The sequence below is a fragment of the Procambarus clarkii genome, chromosome 61 (assembly GCF_040958095.1).
Source record: "Procambarus clarkii isolate CNS0578487 chromosome 61, FALCON_Pclarkii_2.0, whole genome shotgun sequence".
NCBI classification, from domain to species: Eukaryota; Metazoa; Arthropoda; class Malacostraca; order Decapoda; family Cambaridae; genus Procambarus; species Procambarus clarkii.
Window position 1 is genome coordinate 16,882,218 of NC_091210.1, and position 21,088 is coordinate 16,903,305.

At 39.0% G+C, this 21,088-nt stretch overlaps 1 protein-coding gene across 2 annotated transcripts; it reads left to right on the top strand.

Annotated features, from left to right (window-relative positions):
• The first annotated feature begins 358 nt into the window (after positions 1-358).
• On the top strand, positions 359-21,084 carry Stip1 (Stress-induced phosphoprotein 1). Of its 2 annotated transcripts, XM_045768493.2 has the most exons (14): positions 361-529; positions 1,595-1,770; positions 3,143-3,264; positions 3,398-3,485; positions 4,535-4,669; positions 7,663-7,817; positions 9,104-9,272; positions 10,661-10,787; positions 12,567-12,709; positions 12,876-12,956; positions 14,099-14,357; positions 15,845-16,005; positions 16,152-16,258; positions 20,134-21,084. In XM_045768493.2, exons 3-14 carry the CDS (start codon positions 3,176-3,178, stop codon positions 20,204-20,206), a joined length of 1,587 nt encoding a protein of 528 aa, XP_045624449.1. In that variant the 5' UTR covers positions 361-529; positions 1,595-1,770; positions 3,143-3,175; the 3' UTR covers positions 20,207-21,084. The 2 variants fall into 2 exon arrangements, with proteins under 2 accessions (XP_045624448.1, XP_045624449.1); XM_045768492.2 differs by lacking the exon at positions 1,595-1,770 and having other exon boundaries at positions 359-529.
• Positions 21,085-21,088: the final 4 nt, after the last annotated feature.

The window sequence follows — 21,088 nt, forward strand, 5'->3', positions numbered from 1 at the left end:
GGGAAGTTTAATGCAGGTATGTAAGCAATATATATTTAAGACAATATATTTTCCAATTAAAACCTCTTGCAACTGTAAATATTTGATGTGGTATTGTTAGCTTTCTAGAAGAGTGTTGAGTTAGGTGGAAAGGGAAGAATATACCAGAAAGTTATAGCTTAACCTCGCGATCGTCATTTGTCTTCAAGGCCTCAGAAATATTTTAGTCCAGCCACCTATAAAATGTATCAATATCAGCTATTTGATATAGCTTAGGATGTATATGTTGATTTTATAATTTGTGAGTATGGTTAGGGAAGTTAGGTGTGAGGGTAATAGGGAGGAGATGATGGATAATGATATATGAGGAGGCCCGTAGTCTCTCAGTGTTGTTGTTGTGGTTCTGGAGGCTTCCATCAGTACACGAGGTGGAGCTCCTGACTGCCTGCCACACTGCTCCTGCTCGCCCACCGCCGCACACCTCCTCTCACCATCACCATCATCACCTCAGCCTCCTTCACCCTCCGTCATGGCCGACAACGCTGCCCAGGTAGGCTGGACGGAGATATTTAATAGGCCTCCAGCGTCTCCACCGGTCTCCGGCTATGGCCGCGCCGCCCCTATACACCTTTTTGAGTTGAACAAAACATCTTTTTGAGTTGTTTTATTTACTTCGTCACTCGCGCAGATGCTGTTATGTTCACTTTTATGTACATCATTTATGACTGGTGTTATATTTAGTGTGTTTTGGACTGGTTTAGTGGGGTTTTAATAGGCCTGTGTGAGGCTGGTAGTAGTAGGCCTAATGATTGTTGCCTGGAGATGTTTATTGCTAACTTGGTATTGGAGAGAATTTATACTCAAATTTAATACCTAACCCACTATATATATTCAGAATGTACATAATTTACATAATGATGCAAATAAATTCTTTTAAAACTACATTTTGGTGAAAAAATGGCCTGTAAATATTACTGTCAATTTTGTTAGATTTAAGGTTCAATATATTTGTGGGATATTTAATCACACAAACTGTGAAATGGCTTCAAATTGTCAATTACCTTGCACAAGTGTACCAACTCCCATGTAACTCTTTACTGCTAGATGAAATTGGACATCAGACTAGGATAAGTCCATCAGAAATGTTTCAATAAAGCTCTCAAAATGCTGTGTGTGTTAGAGGTTTTGCAAGAATGTAACTCAAACACCAATGTAATATGCTCTCTCAACCCAAGGTGGCTTATTGTATAAGTAAAATAAATTAAAATACAATAAAATTAAGTAGTTGAATTTAACTAGGTTATACATATAGGCAAGCTGCAGCTGGTGGTTCTGTGGGCTGAATTGTGATGGTGTAATTTAGAAACTGCTGTTTACTGCATTGATCTAATGCTAAAAGCTATTTACCGCCTTTGAATGCTAACGTTATAGGTTTATTGCAAACTAATTAGTTGGCTATATTAGTGCAAATGTGGTGGCCATTTTTTGGAAAACAAAATGTTTGTACAGTCTCCTGTGTTGATGTAACCTTAGCAGCCCAGACAAATATATAAAGTATTCGTATTTTACGGCGTTCAGTGGTATGAACTCACAAGCTCTTGTTCACACGTTTCAGACATCTTAAGATGGCTTCTCTCTAGTTGATATGCCTTATGTACACAACTTTTGTATCCATTAGATGTACACTTCTATGACTTGGTGTCATCATGAAGCAGTGTTAAGTAATGGGTATTATGGCATTACTGTGGCCGTCTCAGCTTCGTCGTCAGCAATAAAGTTTACAATGCATGGGTAAGTAGTATGTTGAAGTATGACTATGTGGGGTGTTGTGCATAGCCCATTGATCTGTGTGTCACAATGACTCATTAAACTGGTACAGACAGCATGAGGATTATTATTTTGCAAAACAAATTTTAGATTATTCCATCAGAAGTGTTGTGTATTTGTAACGGAATGCAAATATTCACAAGAGCATTTTAGGTTGTGTAGATTTAACTTTTAACACATATTCACCAAGTTGTGTTTGCGGGGGGTTGAGCTTTGCTCTTTTGGCCCGCCTCTCAACTGTCGATCAACTGTTTACTAACTACTTTTTTTTTCACATCACACACACACATGTGACAGTGAGACTTGTTAATCAATTTTTAGGATGTATGGTGAATATTTTGAGGTCTCAAAACATTGCTGATGTTATATTATGATCTAACATGATCATAAACTAACATGATCTAGTTTTTAGATTCAGCTACTAGGAACAAAAATTTAAAGCAGCACGGGCTATGGTGAGCCCGTAGTGGACTTACTGGCGCAGGAATGAAGCTGTAACTGCTATGACATTGCTGATAATGTGGCTTAATTTTGTAGAAGGATTCCATGCATTTCATTAATTTAGAAGAGTGAACTAAATGTTAGATCTAAAATAGGATCCAGAAAAACTATAATAGTTGTAAGGTTTCTTTAACATTTGAAGAGATTTAAAGCTAGGTGTGAATTTTTTATGACTTGTATTCTTTGGCAGTAAAAACCTTTTGAACAATAGTTAATTAGAAAATGTAATAAGGTGCAAGTGTTCAAAGAAAGCTATTCATCATTTGATGCATCACGTTAGTGTGATCTGTGTGTAATAAAGCTATGCTGGGATTTAGTAGAAATTGTTTTAGAGATTTGGCCAATGTGTAGGAGTTTGGACGAGAGCTTTCCTAGAGTACCAATGTTTCAAGTACTGGGGAAGTGGAGAATGTGTATCTAGTAACCATCATAATAGCTGTTGATAATATTGAGAAAATAAAAGCCCTTGAAATGTTCTCTTTGAGTTAATTGTCATTTGAGTGGGACAGGTATACAATGGTATAATATGTACCAAAATTGCCAGCTGCAATTCTCTAAATATTTTTAGAGATTGGTTAGCAACTAGATCATCAGTTATTTAAGACTGTCCCTTAGTATTTGCACAGCATTATATGACAGTTATATGAAAAACGGTATTTGTTGTTATATAAAGCGTTAGATGACAGTGCTGGGTAGACGGGACACCACGAGCGTAGCTCTCATCCTGTAACTACACTTGGGTAATTACAGGTCCCTGTATACTGATGAGAATCTGTAATTAAAAATAGTTGGTGTATGAGATGAACATTATTCTAGAATAATTTTTTCCCTCTAGGTAGCAAAGTTAAAGGAGCGTGGGAATTCCTGCATGGAAGCAGGAAATCTGAGTGAAGCAGTTTTGCATTATACAGATGCAATTAAACTTGACCCCGAGAATCACGTCCTTTATAGCAACAGGTTAGTAGACAATTTCCACGTTTTTTTGGGAAGTATTTAGCGTTTTATGAAATTTTTGTAAAAATGTTGCATTTTAAATGTTATTTCTGTTTCGCTTTAATTCCATACCATCTTTATTTTAATCCAAATTCAGATCTGCTGCTTATGCTAAATTGAAGAAGTACAAAGAAGCACTTGATGATGCTGACAAAGTTTTGCTTTACAAACCTGACTGGCCGAAGGTAAAGTGTAACTCGGTTAATACTGTTTGGTTGTAAGTGTGGTATTAATATCATTATGACACATAATACTAATTAATACTTGTAGCATCAAATGTATCAATTATCAGTAAGGTACGCAGCTGGGAGTACCCAGATTCCTGGTTTGTGTCACCTAATTGCTCCAATTAATTTTGTTTGATATAATTGTTAGCATTTGTTATTAAAAATTGTATGTACTGTATTTGCTATTATCAACATGACTATACCGAACTGCATTAGCTTCTTAATCATCTGTTTGATAAAAAATGAGATAATGAAGATACCCATCATTGCCTTCCCTCTTTTATCCTAAAAGATATAAAAGGATTCTCACTGACACTTGGATCAGTTTCACAAAAGGTATCCATAAAGGATGTAGAATCCCAGAATCATGAGATGCCACCTACTGAAATGAGAAAAAGTTGAAATTATATATCGGCATCATATACGTATCAACCCGGTACGGTATCGTTGAACTCGTCAGCCTCTGTGAGGGCTCCCCCCCCCCCCCCCCCCCTCACACCTCACAGAGGGAGCAGGTTCTGGGTCCCGGTGGTCCTTACTGGTCCCAGTATGCCAGTAAGGCTGGTCTAAGGCTGATGAGACTTGTATGGAGCTACCACGGCAAACTTCCTTCAGGGAGCCATAGTCCCATCCAAGAAATTGCATTTCATTTCACTTGATTCATTTTTTTCTCTTGGATCTTGACATTATTCAGGTTGTCTTGTAGCAACGTTTGATGGAAGTACCAATCTCAAGTTCAATTTTTGCTGTAATATTTACTCTTTAACATGAGTACTGTTAGCCATAATTTGTTCAACTGTCAACTTGCCTTTTATTTAATTGCCAATAATTGCCTTTTATTTTAGACTTGAAAATGTAAATATTACTGTATTAATTTAGTTTATTTAATTTGTCCTGAGCTTGTGTGTATATTTTCACATTTTATAGCTTTGAAAAGGTATTGTTTGATGTGTATATAGTATACATAATATGGTGAATACTGTTCTAATTATACCTGTGTCTTGTAGGGCTATTCACGAAAGGCAGCTGCACTGGTCTATTTAAATAAATTAACTGAAGCTTTAAGTACTTATCAAAAAGGTCTTCAGTTAGATCCAAATAATCAGCAGCTTAAAGATGGACTGGCAGACTGCAGAGAAAAAGTGAGTACAAATGTTAACACTTTCATGATTAGATGATACATTAGTGTGTTGTGCACTCATTTTAACTTCATGTACTGTACTGATAACTCTTACAATTTCCTGAAATTGTTTTTAACTTCTGCATCACATTAATTTAGATTACGCCTCGTAAGTGGGCAGAGCTTTAGGAGTGTAACCCTGCATTTTATGTGGAGCATTGTTTGACTAAACATTATTAAATTTATGGTATGATTTATAATGCACATTGGTAGCAGAAGTCATTTGTGCATTTTTACATAAACATATATGCCTCTTCGCAAATGAATACAGTAGTTACAAGATACAGTACCAGATGGAGCGTGTTGAAATTGCTAAATCTGAATGTAAGAGATATGTATATATCCCTTTAGAGTATTCTATTGCGAACACAGATACCAAATGAACAATGTAACACAAAAATACGTAACGCATCACAATCCTTGTGGATTTGTTCATCAGATATGAGGTGTCTTGATTGTGGAGTTTGTAAGAGTAGGTCTATGCTTAACCTATGACCTTAAACTATTAACCTTTCTGGCCCAGGGGCCAGATTCACGAAGCAGTTACGCAAGCACTTACGAATGTGTACATCTTTCCTCACTCTTTGACAGCTTTGGTTACATTTAATAAACAGTTTACAAGCATGAAAACTTGCCAATCAACTGTTGTTATTGTTATAAACAGCCTCCTGGTGCTTTGGAGCTCATCAACTGTTTAATAATTGTAAACAAAGCCGCCAAAGATTGAGAAAAGATGTACAGGTTCGTAAGTGCTTGCGGAACTGCTTCGTGAATCTGGCCCCAGGAAGCAATTTGTGACATGGCCAACCATTTCTTTCATGCTCAGGGATTGAACCCACTTCCCTCAGTGGTGGGCCATGAACATGGAAAACTGCTTTTTGTGGAATTGAGATCTGTAGCAGCGGTTTTTAACCAGTGTGCCGCAAAGGATCCACAGATGTGCCACAGGAGTTTGAGGGAAGATACAAAAAATAACAGGAATAGTAAGAAATATGAGCATTAATTTTAATAATCAATCTTTTTGGAATCCATGATCAACATTTAAAAAATACTAAGATTAGAATTTTAGCTATTAAATTTTTAAACCCAGTCTTGATAGCTGTTTTTATATATTGTACATAAAGTTTCTCGTTGAAAAAATGGTGTCTTGACAATTTCGGCCCCTTATTCAGTGTGCCAAGAGTTAAAAAAATAAAAAAGGTTGAAAATCTTCGATCTGTAGGGTTGAAGGGAGTTTATTAATAGCAGTAACATGCTATTATGAACAGCTGAGGGGGGGGGGGTAAATACGAGAGGGGTTTAATGTTGAGGTTGTAGCATAGGGTTGTGTATTGTCTCATTGGTTATTTAATGTATATTTTGAATTAATTTGCCATAAAGACCAAAACATTAGTACGGTCTTATTGTGACGAAATTTGTTGTTGACAACTGTGTGTGTGTGTGGTAGGGGGAACACCCGTTTAATTTTTTGTGCTAAGAGTGTGAGAAATTGCAAGTTATTGAGAATGAGTTCATGTGTACAATAGATGATAGATCAATGTCAATGTAAAGATAGGGTAAGAATACAGGTATTGGGTGAGGGGACTGGGGATACCTGCTGGTTCTTCTGGGGATCAAATGACCCCCACAGGCCAATCTCTGACCAGGCCTCCTGGTTGGTGGTCTGGTCAACCAGATTGTTAGGTGCAGCTGCTTGCAGTCTGGGGTGTGAACCACAGCCCCGTTGATTGAGTATCCTTTGGAGGAGTTCATCAAATTCTCGCTCTTAAACACCGAGATGATCTAGTTAAGCCCCTTATGTTTAGAGGGAGAGTGCTAAAAAGTCTTGGGCACTTAATATTGATAGAAATGTCTCAACATACCCATTGTACCTCTGCTTTTCAACTTGGTTGTGGGTTTTGTATATCTTTATAGAGGGCAAGTTCCATTTGAACTGTAGGATAAGAACAAGATAGGATAGATATTAAAAGGTTTTGAAATAGAAGTAAGGCTGGTTGAGTAGGGGGGAAGAATGGCAAGTGGCAAAAGTGATCGAGACAAATACTGCATAAGTAAAGATAAGATTATTAGAATGTGACTTAAAAATCTGAGATAATAAAGCATTCACATGCGGGCGATGAGTTACAATAACGTGGCTAAAGTATGTTGACCAGACGACTCGCTAGAAGGTGAAGGGACGACGACATTTCAGTCCATCCTGGACCATTCTCAAGTTGATTGAGAATGGTCCAGGACGGACCAAAACGTTGTCGTCCCTTCACCTTCTAGTGTGTGGTCTGGTCAACAAAGCATTCACAGCTTGACATAAGGCAATAAAACTTGGGGTCTGTGAAGGGTCAGTGCTCAAGAATACACTGTGAAAATTAGCACTTTTAGAAAGAGCTGGTGTTTGTATGGTATGGGTATAGTAATGAGCATGTTAACCCGTGGAAACCAGTGAGGGAATGAAATATAAGTGTGGGTGATGAGCGATGCACTTAGTTGACATGGATGTCTTGGTAAGACTTCCGAGGATCATTTAATGGGAAGGATATACAAGGTTGAAGTAAATGAACTGATAGGTTGATCAGTCCAGCAACCAGGAGGCCTGGTCGACGACCGGGCCGTGGGGACGCTAAGCCCCGGAAGCACCTCAAGGTAACCTCAAGGTAGGTGGGTGACCTGTATCTTGAAATAATTTGAGTCATGGAGGGTAGGAATCGAGAGCTTGACTGAAAGGTTTACAAGGTAGTGGTGCCATGTGGGAAAATTTCCGATGTGGCTAACTCGAATGGGGAGCTGCCTGGAGGGATTTTATTATGTATAAATATAAACAGATAATAGTGTCGTTGCCAACTTTAATGCCGAGGTAATGAATAAAAGAAATCTAGTTTGATTGACATTTTTAGTAATATTTATTTTTATGAAGATGTAGATGAGGTTATGTATTAACATTGCAATTGATATGGTGGACAGTTGCTGCTACAAGGTGGAGGCAGGATGCTGAACCCATTCTCTGACCCAAGTTGCTTGCAGCGCATCAAAGACGATCCTCGTACTAAAGAATTCATGAAGGATCCAGAATTCGCTAAAACAATGGCAGAGCTTATAATAAATCCTCAGGTTCTTGGGTAAGTTTTGTTTTCATTTTCCATTTTATTTTTCTCTTCTTTCTCTGTAAAATATGCTTTGTTGCTGGTGTTTAGTTAGCTGTTAAAGTAGTTTGTATTATCTCGACATATTATCATACTTGACATCTTCCTCCACCCAATATCCTCTTGATATTGGGTGGAAGAAGAGGTTCTAGTAACACACTTCCTTGAGGTAAAGTGGTTCTCCTTTAATGATCAAACCCCATCAGAAAACTTTGAAACTATGCTTCCCTCCATCCTGGACCATTATGATAAGTATGATAGGCGAAAGGGAAGAGTCAGCAGCAACGAAGCCAGGACTAAGGTTCATTTTGGACATGTTGTGTATGGGAGCCAATTCGACAAGACTGCATCTGTGAAGAATCAAGGCAAGAAAGATTATTTTAGAAGAACAATCTATAGGATGATTAGACCCTAACATGACGGAAGAGAGCAATGTTTGTGTCTGCAGACTTAACATTTTAATATTCTCTTTCAAGTTTAATTTTGGTAGTGTAAGTTCAAGTTTCATATTTGGTTAGGGAAGGTTATCTTGAGGTCATCTTGTGATGCTTTCAGGGCTTAGCGTCCCCGCGGCTCGGTCCTCAACCAGGCCTTCTTTTTGTTACACACCTCCAGGAAGCAGTCCGTAGCAGCTGTCTAACTCCCAGGTACCTATTTACAGCTAAGTAACGGGCTTCAGGGTTAACGAGAAACTGCCCAATTGTTTCCACCTCCACCAGGCATCGAACCCGGAACCTCGGGACTACGAATCCAAAGTGCTGTCCGCTTGGCTGTCTGGTCAACTTAAGTGGAAAGTGGAAGGGGAAACTCAACTCGGGAGAAGCTAGATTTTGTTCATATTATCTTGTACAGTATTAGCTACTCTTGTATCCAGAATGCCATAGTTTCATTAGGATTCTTGCTATGAATGGTGGTAAGCAAGAATGGGTTGCATTGTATTCTCTCTCTACCTCATAATTGTCATCTTTGTCATCTTCATTTTTTCATTCTTTCTTTGAGAATATTCTTGATTGTCCTTGCCAGGAGCCACTCGTGCTATCAATATGAGAAAAGGGGTAAAGGATGATAAGATTCCTTGTACTGTATATTATAAATGCACGTGTAAATTATTTACGGTGTGTGTACTTATAGCAATAAGAGAGCATGTTTTCACTGTGCAATATATATCACTTCTGAACATGTTCTAATTAAATTGATTATTAAAATCCTATTGCTTTAGTCTAGGTAATTATATAATTAATTTGTAATGGTTTCCATTTCAGTACAAAGTTAAATGACAAAAGAATATTGACAACATTAAGTGTACTAATGGGAATGGATGCTAGCGATGACGACGACGAGCTGGATCCTACTCCACCTCGCAAGAAAACGCCCACACCTCCACCTAAGCAGGAGAAAATGGATGTAGACAAGACTCCTGAACAGTTAAAAGTACGATAAAATGCCTTCGGCTGCTTATAGTGAAGAGCAGCTGGTGCAGAAATACAGTATCATCCAGATATGCAGTTGTTGCCTCATTAAGGCTCGCATAAATAGTTAATGCTTCATGTTCTTTAGTTTGTGATTTTAGGTCTGTATTTTGATAGGTTTCCTTGTAAGAAAAATGCAATGTGCATCTTGTCAAGAATACATTACTGTATCTGGTAGCACACTGTGCAGTGTTGGATCATGGTTTTAATTGTAATAGTGCACTAATATTAGTTAGGAAGCAATGCTGTATTTAGATACAGTATCCAATTACAAAGTTAAGCCCTGAAGATTGTCAAAGACATTACGACGAGAGCTTGTGGGTTTCTTTGTGTATTACTGTTGTTTGCAGCATCGTACCCGTATGTCTTCAAGGGCAAGCGAGCCCCGCGGAGTTTATACATTTGTCTGGGTTGTCATGATAAAAGTGCACCTGTGCAAGTATCTATTAAGAGTTTATCAGATCTCTCTCTACATTCTCTCCTGTAGATTTTGTTGTCGAAATGACAAGAAATGTTAAGACAGGGTTAGATGCAAAGTGGAATTTAGTGGCCATGTACGACAAGCCAGGGCCACACTCCATGCGCCCGTATGCCTACCCCCCTGCCCTCAGAATCAGCTGCACTTGTTCTCTCCTTCGTAGTATGAATGTGCAATTCTCTCTGCGAATAATAAAATTTCATATTACTTTTGAGTCTGGTGGAAAAATTGCCACTTTTTTAGCAGGAAACTACAATCATCAGCATTTACACATAGTTTTTAACACATCTGCATTTGTTATGATATTAGATAATGTTTCTTTAATTTTTATTGTAATGAATTGTTCTAACATAATTCTTGGTTATTCTATATAATTCAGGTCATTGGCCCCTCATTCCCTAGACAGTTTTTCAACTCTCCCTTCTTTCAACACTCCCTACCCCAACACCTTCAATACCCCACACCTCGAGCCACTGTTGTAAGGAATCAATTTGTTATGATCGGATGCCTGTCTGCAGCATCCCACAAAATATCCGGTTATCTGAATTGCTATTTGGATATGGTGAAGTTTTGCCACAAAAATTTGCCATATCCGGGTTATCCAGCTGAGATTTTTGCCTGATAACCCAAATATTCAGATTAGTGGGCTTTGGATAAAAGCACTCATATAGTAATTGCTCCTGGCATAATTTAGATGATTTTATCATAATTGACTGATTTTATTGTTTAACTAAAAATGTTTCTATGCCATTTTTGACACTCCCACTCTTCCTTGTCATGACTTTATGAAGGTCCAAGACACACCAAAGTGTTGACACTTTCATTTAATTTCACATTGTGTGTGTAATTTTGTATTTATTATTTATTTCCAGGCTCTTAAGGAGAAAGAAGCAGGAAATGCCGCGTACAAAAAGAAAGATTTCCAAACTGCTCTGCAGCATTATGAGAAAGCTGTTGAGCTTGACCCTTCTGATATGACATTCCTTAACAACAAAGCTGGTAAGATTACTGCCTCTTTGTACAGTGTATAGCTTCCTTGCTTCAGTTTTGTAGACTTAAGGCCTAAATGCTGCCTTGGCAGCATCTAGTATCAAATGTATACTCCCTTTCCAGTATGCAGGCGATGAGTCACAATAACGTGGCTAAAGTATGTTGACCAGACCACACACTAGAAGGTGAAGGGACGACGACGTTTCGGTCCGTCCTGGACCATTCTCAAGTCAATCGACTTGAGAATGGTCCAGGATGGACCGAAACGTCATCGTCCCTTCACCTTCTAGTGTGTGGTCTGGTCAACCCTTTCCAGTAGATTGATATATTTGGTTGGACTGTCAAATAACAAATTTTGCTGTCAGAATGTATATGAACCCTTGCTGTTGAATACTAGTTTTATCCAATTAGTAAAAAGGATTGAAAAATGTTGTCACAAAAGATTGTAAAGAGATGTTGAAGTCAGACTTTGTTCTGGAGACAGGCCCTAGTGGCTCCTTCAAGTTATTACAGTACATTGATTTCATACCATTCTACTGGGCCAATAAAAACTCCCATCTGTGGGAGTTTTTATTTGCCTACGGAGACCATGAGCCAGGACCTGTCCCCCCCTCAGAGACAATGGGCACGGAGACACCTTACATTTAAAGTTAAAGTATTCGTATCTGCCACCAGCCAATAAGTCGGCAAAATGAAATTAATTACTGTATAGTTAGAAACAAGACGACAGCCTCAAAACTACTAAAAGAATTCCCCCAACAATGTAAACAAATTCTCAAAAATTCATGAAAACTAGTGCGTGCTAGTTTACCCCACCTCCTTTCCCTCGTTTGGGGGAAGGAGTCGGGCTGCCCCACCACCAGTTCTTATTCTGATGTGTGCCTGGTTGCTCGTTCTAGTCACTTTTGGCTCCTGTCTCATTTTTCAAGTGTTTTTCCCTTGAGGCTGTTCTTATACATGTTGGTGTAGCGAGAGCCAGGAGTTAGTGTGCTTGGAGCTGCACGTGTTCAGGGTTTTTCTTCTCTGTGCGCTCCTCAAGTACTGCTCTTGCATGGTCAGGGTTGTCTTGGATGTCTAGACGATTGATTGTATATACGATGGTGCCCTTAAAAGGCACAAATTGTATATATATGATTTTGCTCTTGCCTCCCTACACGGTGTATATTATATATATAAATACATATATGTATGTATGTATGTATGTTTAAAAGTACTGCATGAGATTTAAGTCCCATAGCCACAGTGTTCATATCGGCCTCCTCAGGGTTCCAGTAAAAAGACGCCATTTAAAAAAAATGGCACTGGGTACCATTAACAGGTGTGAAGGTCTTGCTCTGTACTGAGTGAGCAACCAAAGCTGGCACATGCAGTACAAGCTAACAGCACTGCTGTTCAGCTTGTGACCATAGCATCTCTTAAAAATGTCAAAATATATGTAACTGATATTATTTAGCAATGATAGTATTACAGAAGAGCCTAACGGTTAGACTGGGTACAATATTCAGATATCAATGAACACAATGCTGTTCAAGATGTTCAATGCTAGGCAGGTGGCCACAGCACACTGCCATTGTTTGGTCCATCTAAGAATCTTGAAGCGACTTTCCATATTCCTTTACAAAATAAACGTGTGGAAAATTAATCATTAATTTAATTAACGGGATTTAGTGACCAGGATTCTGATAATAGCGGCATTGTGGTGAGAATTAGTGATGTGCATAGTATGCTGGGAGGAGCGGTCTTGATTGAGGACTGGCATGGACTTTATTAGAGGAAATTTATTTTCAGCCGTGTATTACGAGATGCAGGATTACCAGCAGTGTATTGCCATCTGTGAGAAGGCTGTTGAAGTTGGGAGAGAAAATAGAGCAGACTTCAAGCTTATAGCAAAGGCTTTTACTAGGACTGGTAATGCTTATAAGGCACTTAAGGTAAGGTTAGGCTCATGTTATATTATGTTGAATAGTAAAATGTTTTTTTCTGGCCATGGACGTTTGGTTGTCGGTTACAAATGCTGAAACTTGTACTGAAATTATAAACATTATATCCATACATCATGTGGGTATTGGATCTGTACTTTATCATTCTCTTTTACAGGATTATGGCAAGGCTAAGAATTTCTATGAAAAGTCTCTATCGGAGCATCGCACACCTGAAACTAAAGAGTTACTGAGTAAGGTAAGCAAAATACATTTTCATTGGTTGTGCTCACTACCTTGTTTCTTATTTTGAATGGATAGGGAGGCATCAGTGCAAAGGGAAATGATGCTAGTCTAGTGAAAGAAGGTTGATGGTATTAAAGGTAGAAACAACTTTTTTATTTATTGCTTATACTACAGTAAATAATATAGCATCATTGATGAATAAATGCCACTAGACTCCAGTAGTCATCCATAGTAGCAGCCAACACTGTATAAGACCAGAACCCGTATTCACGAAGCAGTTACGCAAGCACTTACGAACGTGTACATCTTTCCTCAATCTTTAAAGGCTTTGGTTACATTTATTAAACAGTTTACAAGTATGAAAACTTCCCAATCAACTGTTGTTATAAACAGCCTCCTGGTGCTTCAGAGTTCATTAACTGTTTAATAATGGTAAATAAAGCCGCCAAAAATTGAGAAAAGATGTACAGGTTCGTAAGTACTTGCATAACTGCTTCGTGACTGGCCCCTGGTGTTCAGTGTGTCTTGTGAATTTTCATATATTATATTTATATATATGGGATGCATTCCTGGAAATTGGGAGTTAAATTGAAAGGGTGTAAATTTAACCGTTTATTCATCAGAATCAATGGTACATGTGGGGATATATTCTGGAGGAAAAATAATAAAATAAAGTTCAAACTCGGTGATATAATTATGGTACCACACACTGTTAGTACATCACATTAATTCTTTGGAGATTTAGCAGCAGTGTGTTGGTGTGGGGGTGAATGCTACAGAGAAAGGACTTTTAACTTTTCATCTGAGGGAGAAAGATGGATACATTTTTTCTTGATTTCCTAAGATCCTTAGAGATTGTTCCTTGTTAGTCTTCAAAGTTCTTGTGTAGCATTTTGCCCCCTTTTTTTTTATATATAAATAGAGGCATGTGAATAGCCCTCTTCTTACCTCTTCTCATGGTGAAACTCTTCTTTGGTGAAACTCGCTATGAGAAGAGGACTATTCGGCAACAAAACAAGGAGTGTGCTAATCACTTTTGCATTCAATTTTGTAAAGGTTTAACCTATATGAAGTGTGACGAGCACAAGTCATGGCTGTATTTCCATGACTTCCATGTATTTCAAAGATTGTGTTCTAATAGTTTCATGTAAACAGCTTGAAAAGGTGATAAAAGAACAGGAACGACTGGCTTACATTGATCCTGCAAAGTCTGAGGAGGAGAAGGAGAAAGGCAACGAGTTCTTCAGGAAGGGTGACTACCCTTCAGCAATCAAACATTACTCTGAAGCCATCCGCCGCAATCCCGAAGATGCCAAAATATACAGCAACCGAGCTGCTTGCTACACTAAACTGGCAGAGTTTAACCTGGGGCTTAAGGACTGTGATGAGTGCATCAGACTGGAGCCAGACTTTGGTAAATATCTTTGCATTACTTGTTGCAGTAAGTGATGTAATCACTAATCTTTTTGTGGGTCAATATGTCATATTACTGAAAGAAGACATTTTAATCTTCTTTTTTTATTCAAAGTAATTTGTAGAGGTTTCAGAAAAATTATTAAATAAATAAATTACAAAATAAGGACAAAATTAAGTCAGTATTGTAATTTCTTAATATTTTAGTGTGAACAGAATGTACATTACTTCACAAGATATGGCAATGTCAATTATATTACAGTATGTTCAAAGATGAACTTGTTACTATGGAGGGAATGGCAGTCTCATGAACAGTCATATAGGATTTGGCAAATATTCAATTTTGGGGATTGCAGTTATATAAGAAAAGCATTGGTAAAAGACCAGGGCATCAGGATAAGAGGAAATGGAGATATCACGTAAAAGGCAAGGAAATTTCAGAAGCCTGGAGGTCTGGCAAATATGGCAGAGTATTGGCGAAGGGCCTGACAACTGAGTGGACATCGTTTCAGGTTTGTAGTCCTGAGGTTCCGGGTTCGATTCCCGGTGGAGGCGGAAACAAAATGGGCAGAGTTTCTTTTACCCTGGTGCCCCTGTTACCTAGCAATAAATGGGTACCTGGGAGTTAGACAGCTGTAAGGGCCACTTCCTGGGGATGTGTAACAAAAAGGCCTGGTCGAGGACTGGGCCACAGGGATGCTAAGCCCTGAAGTCATCTAAAGATAAGAACGGGGTAGGCCAAGAAATCTGGAAGACTAACTGTAGTGACTTATTCAAGGAAGGAGAATAGATGGGATGTCCAAAATTACAGAAATAACATGACGTACATCTCCCGTGGTGCATCTACTGCATAAATACCAGTACAGTAATAATAATAAAAAAAGATTGTTGAAGATATTGAGAGGACAAACTTTTTTTATTTAAAAGATAATTTTGATATAGGTTAAAGATAAAGTTGATAAAGGAAAGATATTTAAATTAAAGAAAAAAGAGGCAGAACGAGGGGACATCAGTGGAAGCTAGGTATGCAATCGAGTCTGGGATGTAAGGAAGTTCTCATTCCCTGTACCGGTGGTAGGAAAGTGGAATGCACTGAAGGAAGGATTGTTGAAGCCAATTCCACCCACAACAACAGAAGTGACAATGCTAATATTAATATGGGTAATTGGTGGGGCATAAAGCTCTAGATCTTTCTTTCCTCATAGTCAGTGATAGGTAAACATGAGAAAAGTTTCAGAAGTGCAGAAGTATACTCTGTGTGGTGCCAGAGGACAGCAGAGCTGTGACAAGCTTAGGAAATACAGCGAGCAGAGAGGTATGAACGTACTAGATATAATAGCTATACAGATGGAACTAAGAGCTAGGTTTTCTCTACGTACAGGCGAGCACATTCATCCACTGTTGACACTTACTAGTAATGTGCTATTTGCGTAACCATACATCTAATCCATTAATACATGTACCACTATCACAGTTTTTTCCTTTCAGTTAAAGGTCATATTCGCAAGGGCAAAATCCATCAAGGTTTAAAACAGTATGCCAAGGCGCAGGATGCTTATCAAAGAGCTCTTGATATTGATTCAAACTGTCAAGATGCTCTGGACGGTTTCCGTGAATGTATGATGGCAGTTAACAGTGACCCAGAGGAAGTGAGTTACCGAACTAAACGTTTGTAGAATGTTTTTAAATACTGGATTAAAATATGGTTTGCTTGACTGAGCCAAAACGAGAAAAATCTTTGCCTTAATTATTAGACAAATATTCATTATTATTAACTTGAATCAATTGTGTTTAGGTGCGAAAAAGAGCCATGTCGGACCCAGAAGTGCAGCAAATCCTTAAGGACCCAGCTATGCGCATGATCCTGGAGCAGATGCAGACTGACCCCCGAGCTTTACAGGAGTAAGTATTCCATTACTGTACAGTAGTTTTGACAATTCTAGGAATGTAAGAGGAAATAATAGAATGTTTCTAAGGTGCATGGATGTACAGTAAAATATAATTATATCTAAACAATTTAGCCTGTGTCCATCTGAAAGATGTAGACTTCATAATTTAATTAAAAATCCACATGTAGTATTAGAGCCCAGCGAGTTGAACTGGATGGTGGAGCGGCAGTCTTGCTTCTTGCCGCCAGAATTCAATGCTGGACCCTCCAAGTGGTTGGGCACCATTCCCCTCCCTTCATCCTATCCCAAATTCTTATCCTTGCAGTCCTCCAAAATGCTATATAGTTGTACAGGCTTAGCACTTAATCCTGATAATTAACTTACCACATATTAAAGAAAAAGACAGTTTCAACATCTTAATCCTTCTCAGATATGAAGTCCTAACTGTCAGGAGCATTTAAATAGCCAAACATGTAAGGGGTGATGTTGAGTCGCACCTAAATTCTGATAGTGATAACTTTGCCCTGCGGTTACCTTGTGTTGTTTCCCGAGTGGGGCCAATGTCCCCGTGGCCTGGTCTCTAAGCTCCTGGTTGGTAATCTGATCATCCAGCCTGTTGGATGTGGCTGCTTGCAGCCTGCCATATGAATCACAGCCTAGTTGATCAGGTATCCTTTGGAGGTGTTTATCAAATTCTCTCTTGAACACTGTGAGAGGCTGGCCAGTTATGCCCCTTATGTGTAGCAGGAGTTTGTTGAAAATCTTGAGTCTTTGATGTTGATAAATCTCTCTCTCTCTGCGTATCTAATGCACATCCGGTCGTGCCTCCTGGTTCGGTGTGATATTTCTATGTGCAGATTTGGAACCAGTGATGTAGGTTTAAGTCTTTCAAATTCTTGTTGTTGCTCGGTTCTTTCTTAGCTTCTTAACCCTCACAGTTGTGTCTGGCACTTATCAACGCCTCGTGCTTGACTTTACCGACGCTTCCGGTTTTATCCTCGGATGTTTCACTGGTTGTTTTATCACTTTTTTCTCTTTATTTACATCAACAGTCGTTATATCCATATTTGCATCATGCATGTAAAGCCCAGACAGTAATTGTTTAAATCATCATGTGACGATCACATTCCCATAGTAACATTCTTGGGGATAGCCACATTCGTATCATGAAAAGGTAACAGATACTGTATTTTAATGGGTCAAGGTAAACATCCATATTTGCATCATACATGTAAAACCCCGGCAATAATTGTTTAAATCATCCTTTGATGATAACAGCAGTCCCCTAGGGATTATTAGTAGACAAAATCACAGCCTACGGGTTAATATTAATTTCTCTCTGCCTATTTGTGCATTGGTTAGCTGCATATCCTTCCTGTACTTTCCTACATCCTGTGTAACCTCCATCTTTTCTGACAAACCATCTATTCCCTGTTGAATTTCCTTGCCTAACCTGTTGTATTCACCAACATCTGGATTTTGATTTAACTTTTAAGAGCTATCTTTATTAAGAATGCCCAGAAACCACTCTGTATACTTGTGTGTTGGAATGGCACTGGTTGTTTCCATCTCATGTATGTTTGTTTCCTTAATAGCAAGGCCTTTGATTCGGGGTGCTGCTCAGGGTTTTGTCCAGACTGGAGACCTTAATGGGCATTTTCTGACTCCTTGATGGCCTACTCAACCTTAGTTCCTGGCTCGTCTGAACCAGGGCATTTTTACATGGTTTCGCCTTTTTCAGCAAACCATTCTGGAGATAATCCTCGGTTAGTTTCTCCTCTAATCTTTGTGCCTGGATTTTGACAGTGATCTATCATTATTTGCAGGTGATATTTGGTGTTCCATCTGTGTTGTTGCGATGGCAGTATGAAGATGCTTGGTGCTCCTTTCATCTTTTTGTCTCCAATATTTGGCATATGTCTTGGTTCTAATGGTTTTGCCCTTTTTGTTTTGGTTGCATGTTGGTTGGAATCTTATGCCTAATACTGTCACCTTTTTCTCATTTGACCTTGATGGAGCAGCACTTGTTGACTTTCAGCTGTGATATGTTAACACACTTCCATAAGTTGTCTTATTTGCTTCCTCACCTCTTGTCTGCACGATCTCATTAGCCGTCTCTGGATAGGTTGTTCATTTTCTTTGCTTCATTCTCAGTTGCCCCCTTCTTGAGGTTATCTTGAGATGATTTCGGGGCTTCTTTAGTGTCCCCGCGGCCCGGTCCTCGACCAGGCCTCCACCCCCAGGAAGCAGCCTGTGACAGCTGACTAACACCCAGGTACCTATTTTACTGCTAGGTAACGGGCATAGGGTGAAAGAAACTCTGCCCATTATTTCTTGCCGGCGCCTGGGATCGAACCCAGGACCACAGGACCACAAGTCCAGCGTGCTGTCCGCTCGGCCGACCGGCTCCCTTGGTTTAGGATATCTTTCTCAAGGCTTTAATTTTGTTAGTTCTCACTTCCACTTGTCGAATTAGGGTGCATTTTTTTCCTCCCGGGAAATGGGGGTTTTTGTTTCTTTTAGTCCTGGTAAGTTGTTTCTTTATCTTCAACCTTTTCTGCCAGAAAGAGCCTGAGAAAGAGATGGTTGGCAGCTGGAGATTCATCATTTGCTTTGTCCGATTACAGCGTTTCATTGCTGCCTGTGCTACCTATGGGACTTCACTGGAAAGGGGGGGGGGGCTGCATTATTCATTGACCCCATCTCTTTGGTCACCTGTTCCAAGGCTCATTTATCTCACTTATCTAAAGACACATGCTGTGTCTTTAAATCTTGCCTGCCTGAAGTCTAGATGATTGAAAGTTTCTATCTGACATGGTACTGTATTTTCTAGTCTTGGACTGATACCAGGGCTTGGGTGGGGGGGGGGGGGTCTGAGATCTAACAGGGTTCCCTAATTATCTATTCACTGTCCCTGTTCCCCATTGGACTTGTTACTCTGGATAGGAGTTCCCATCCTGGTTTCTCTGACAGTTTGATCCTCACTCCTCCCTGGTAAGTCCCAGTTTACTGTGCTCTGGTGTTAGCTATAGGGAGACACTGTTCAAGTCTTTAAGAAAATCAACATTGAATGTATTAATATTCCTCTGAGTGGGGTTTCTGTTGCTCCGTTATCCGCCTTTCCTTGCAGGTACGTCAGTTTGTTTTTCTTAGGCTCTGGACTGATGATTGACATGGGCAGTCGGCAGCTCTCGGGTGCTGCTGACTAGTGGTGGCCTGCTGTAACTAGGGATTGATCTATGTACTGGGTGGATTGTTAATCATTTTCTGTTTAGTTTCACTTTTTTTCTGTGAACCTTGCAGTTGTAAGTTTTGCTTTGTTTCCTTTCTGCATTTCATTGGTGATGGTGATCTTGACAGTTCCCTGCTCTGTGAGACAGCCAGGTCCCTGGCTCTAGTTTCTGGACAGAACGTTAAGAATTCCTAGGCTCATGTGGAGCTATCTCAATGGCTAGTTACAATGAGGCACCGAGGCCCTCAAAAATGTGGGTTTCGTTATAAAAAAAATTGTATAAACCACATTCGTATGGAAAATCCAGTTGACCTGCCAAACACACGACAAAACTACAAAGTTTGAACAAGGCTTAACGCCTAACAATTTTAACAACTAATATAACAAGTTGTAATAAAGTTGTTACATCTTGTTATAAGTTGTAACAAGGGAATCGTAGGGACCGATACGTTGTGTGTTTGCAGGGGATGGATTCGATCTGTTATTTAGAAGCTTGTATGGAGGGCTGGATTTTTGTATGGAGCACTGTATACAGAATATAAATGTTGTAGAAGTTCCTTCAGTTGTATTTAAGTACTTAGGGAATTTGTGGCCACCCCATTAATGGTGGGGAAGTTCAGATATTGATAGGTTTTAATTGTTTGTTACATTTACAGCCATCTGAAGAATCCTGATATTGCTTCCAAGATCCAAAAGCTGCTGCAGTCTGGCCTCATTTCTATCAGGTAGAGGCATTAGTGGAGCTGGAGTAGAAGTCTGCCACCGGAGCGCAGCACTGCTGGCATTCAACCTTGTTCTCTATCTAGAAGGAAAGTTTGTCATGCTGTACCTCAGTGATTTATGTTACGTTGTTACTGTTAATGCAAATAGCAATTTCCATTAATTCTGTGGATCTTAATCTCGTGCTTCTTCCTATTTTTTCATACATATTTTGTGGCAATATAAGCTACAGTACTTATGTTTTTCTGCCTGAAAATGTTTATGGAAATACTGAACCTGAATGTGAAATTGACAAGATGTAATACTACAGTATTTGTCTTTTGTAGGGAAATGTTTAGATGCTCTTCAGATGCATTACAAAAAGATATTTGTAACATTGATTTTATTATATTCATAACACAAAAGGGACATTCTTATAAAAATCACTTGTATTAGTTGTTGGATTGAGTTTTGTCAAAATTTAAAATGAGATCTAGGCTCACGGTCGGTAAGAGATCCTGTCGAGGATCTTTTACTGGAAGGTCAGGAGACCAATTGGTGTTTAGGTTGGCCTTTTAAGGCAATGCTCCAATTTACTTAGTAAATATTTTTAACTAATGATGTGTCTTGAATTACACACACACACTATTTCAGAAATTCATTTCAGTTTTAGGAATAAGGAAGATATGTAAATTGTACATGTTGGTGGGCCCAGATTTGTCATAAATGGCTAATATTTGCATTAAAGCTATTATTAGAATGTTGGTTACTGTGCTGTTCCAGCTGTGTGCCACACTTCTCACTATTACCTGTACTTGTGGCATAAAAAAAAAGAATGCTTAATTTTAGTTTTCACAGTTTGATTTTTATAATTCATTTCCTGGAGAAGAAAAAATCTAACAAAAGTTTCCA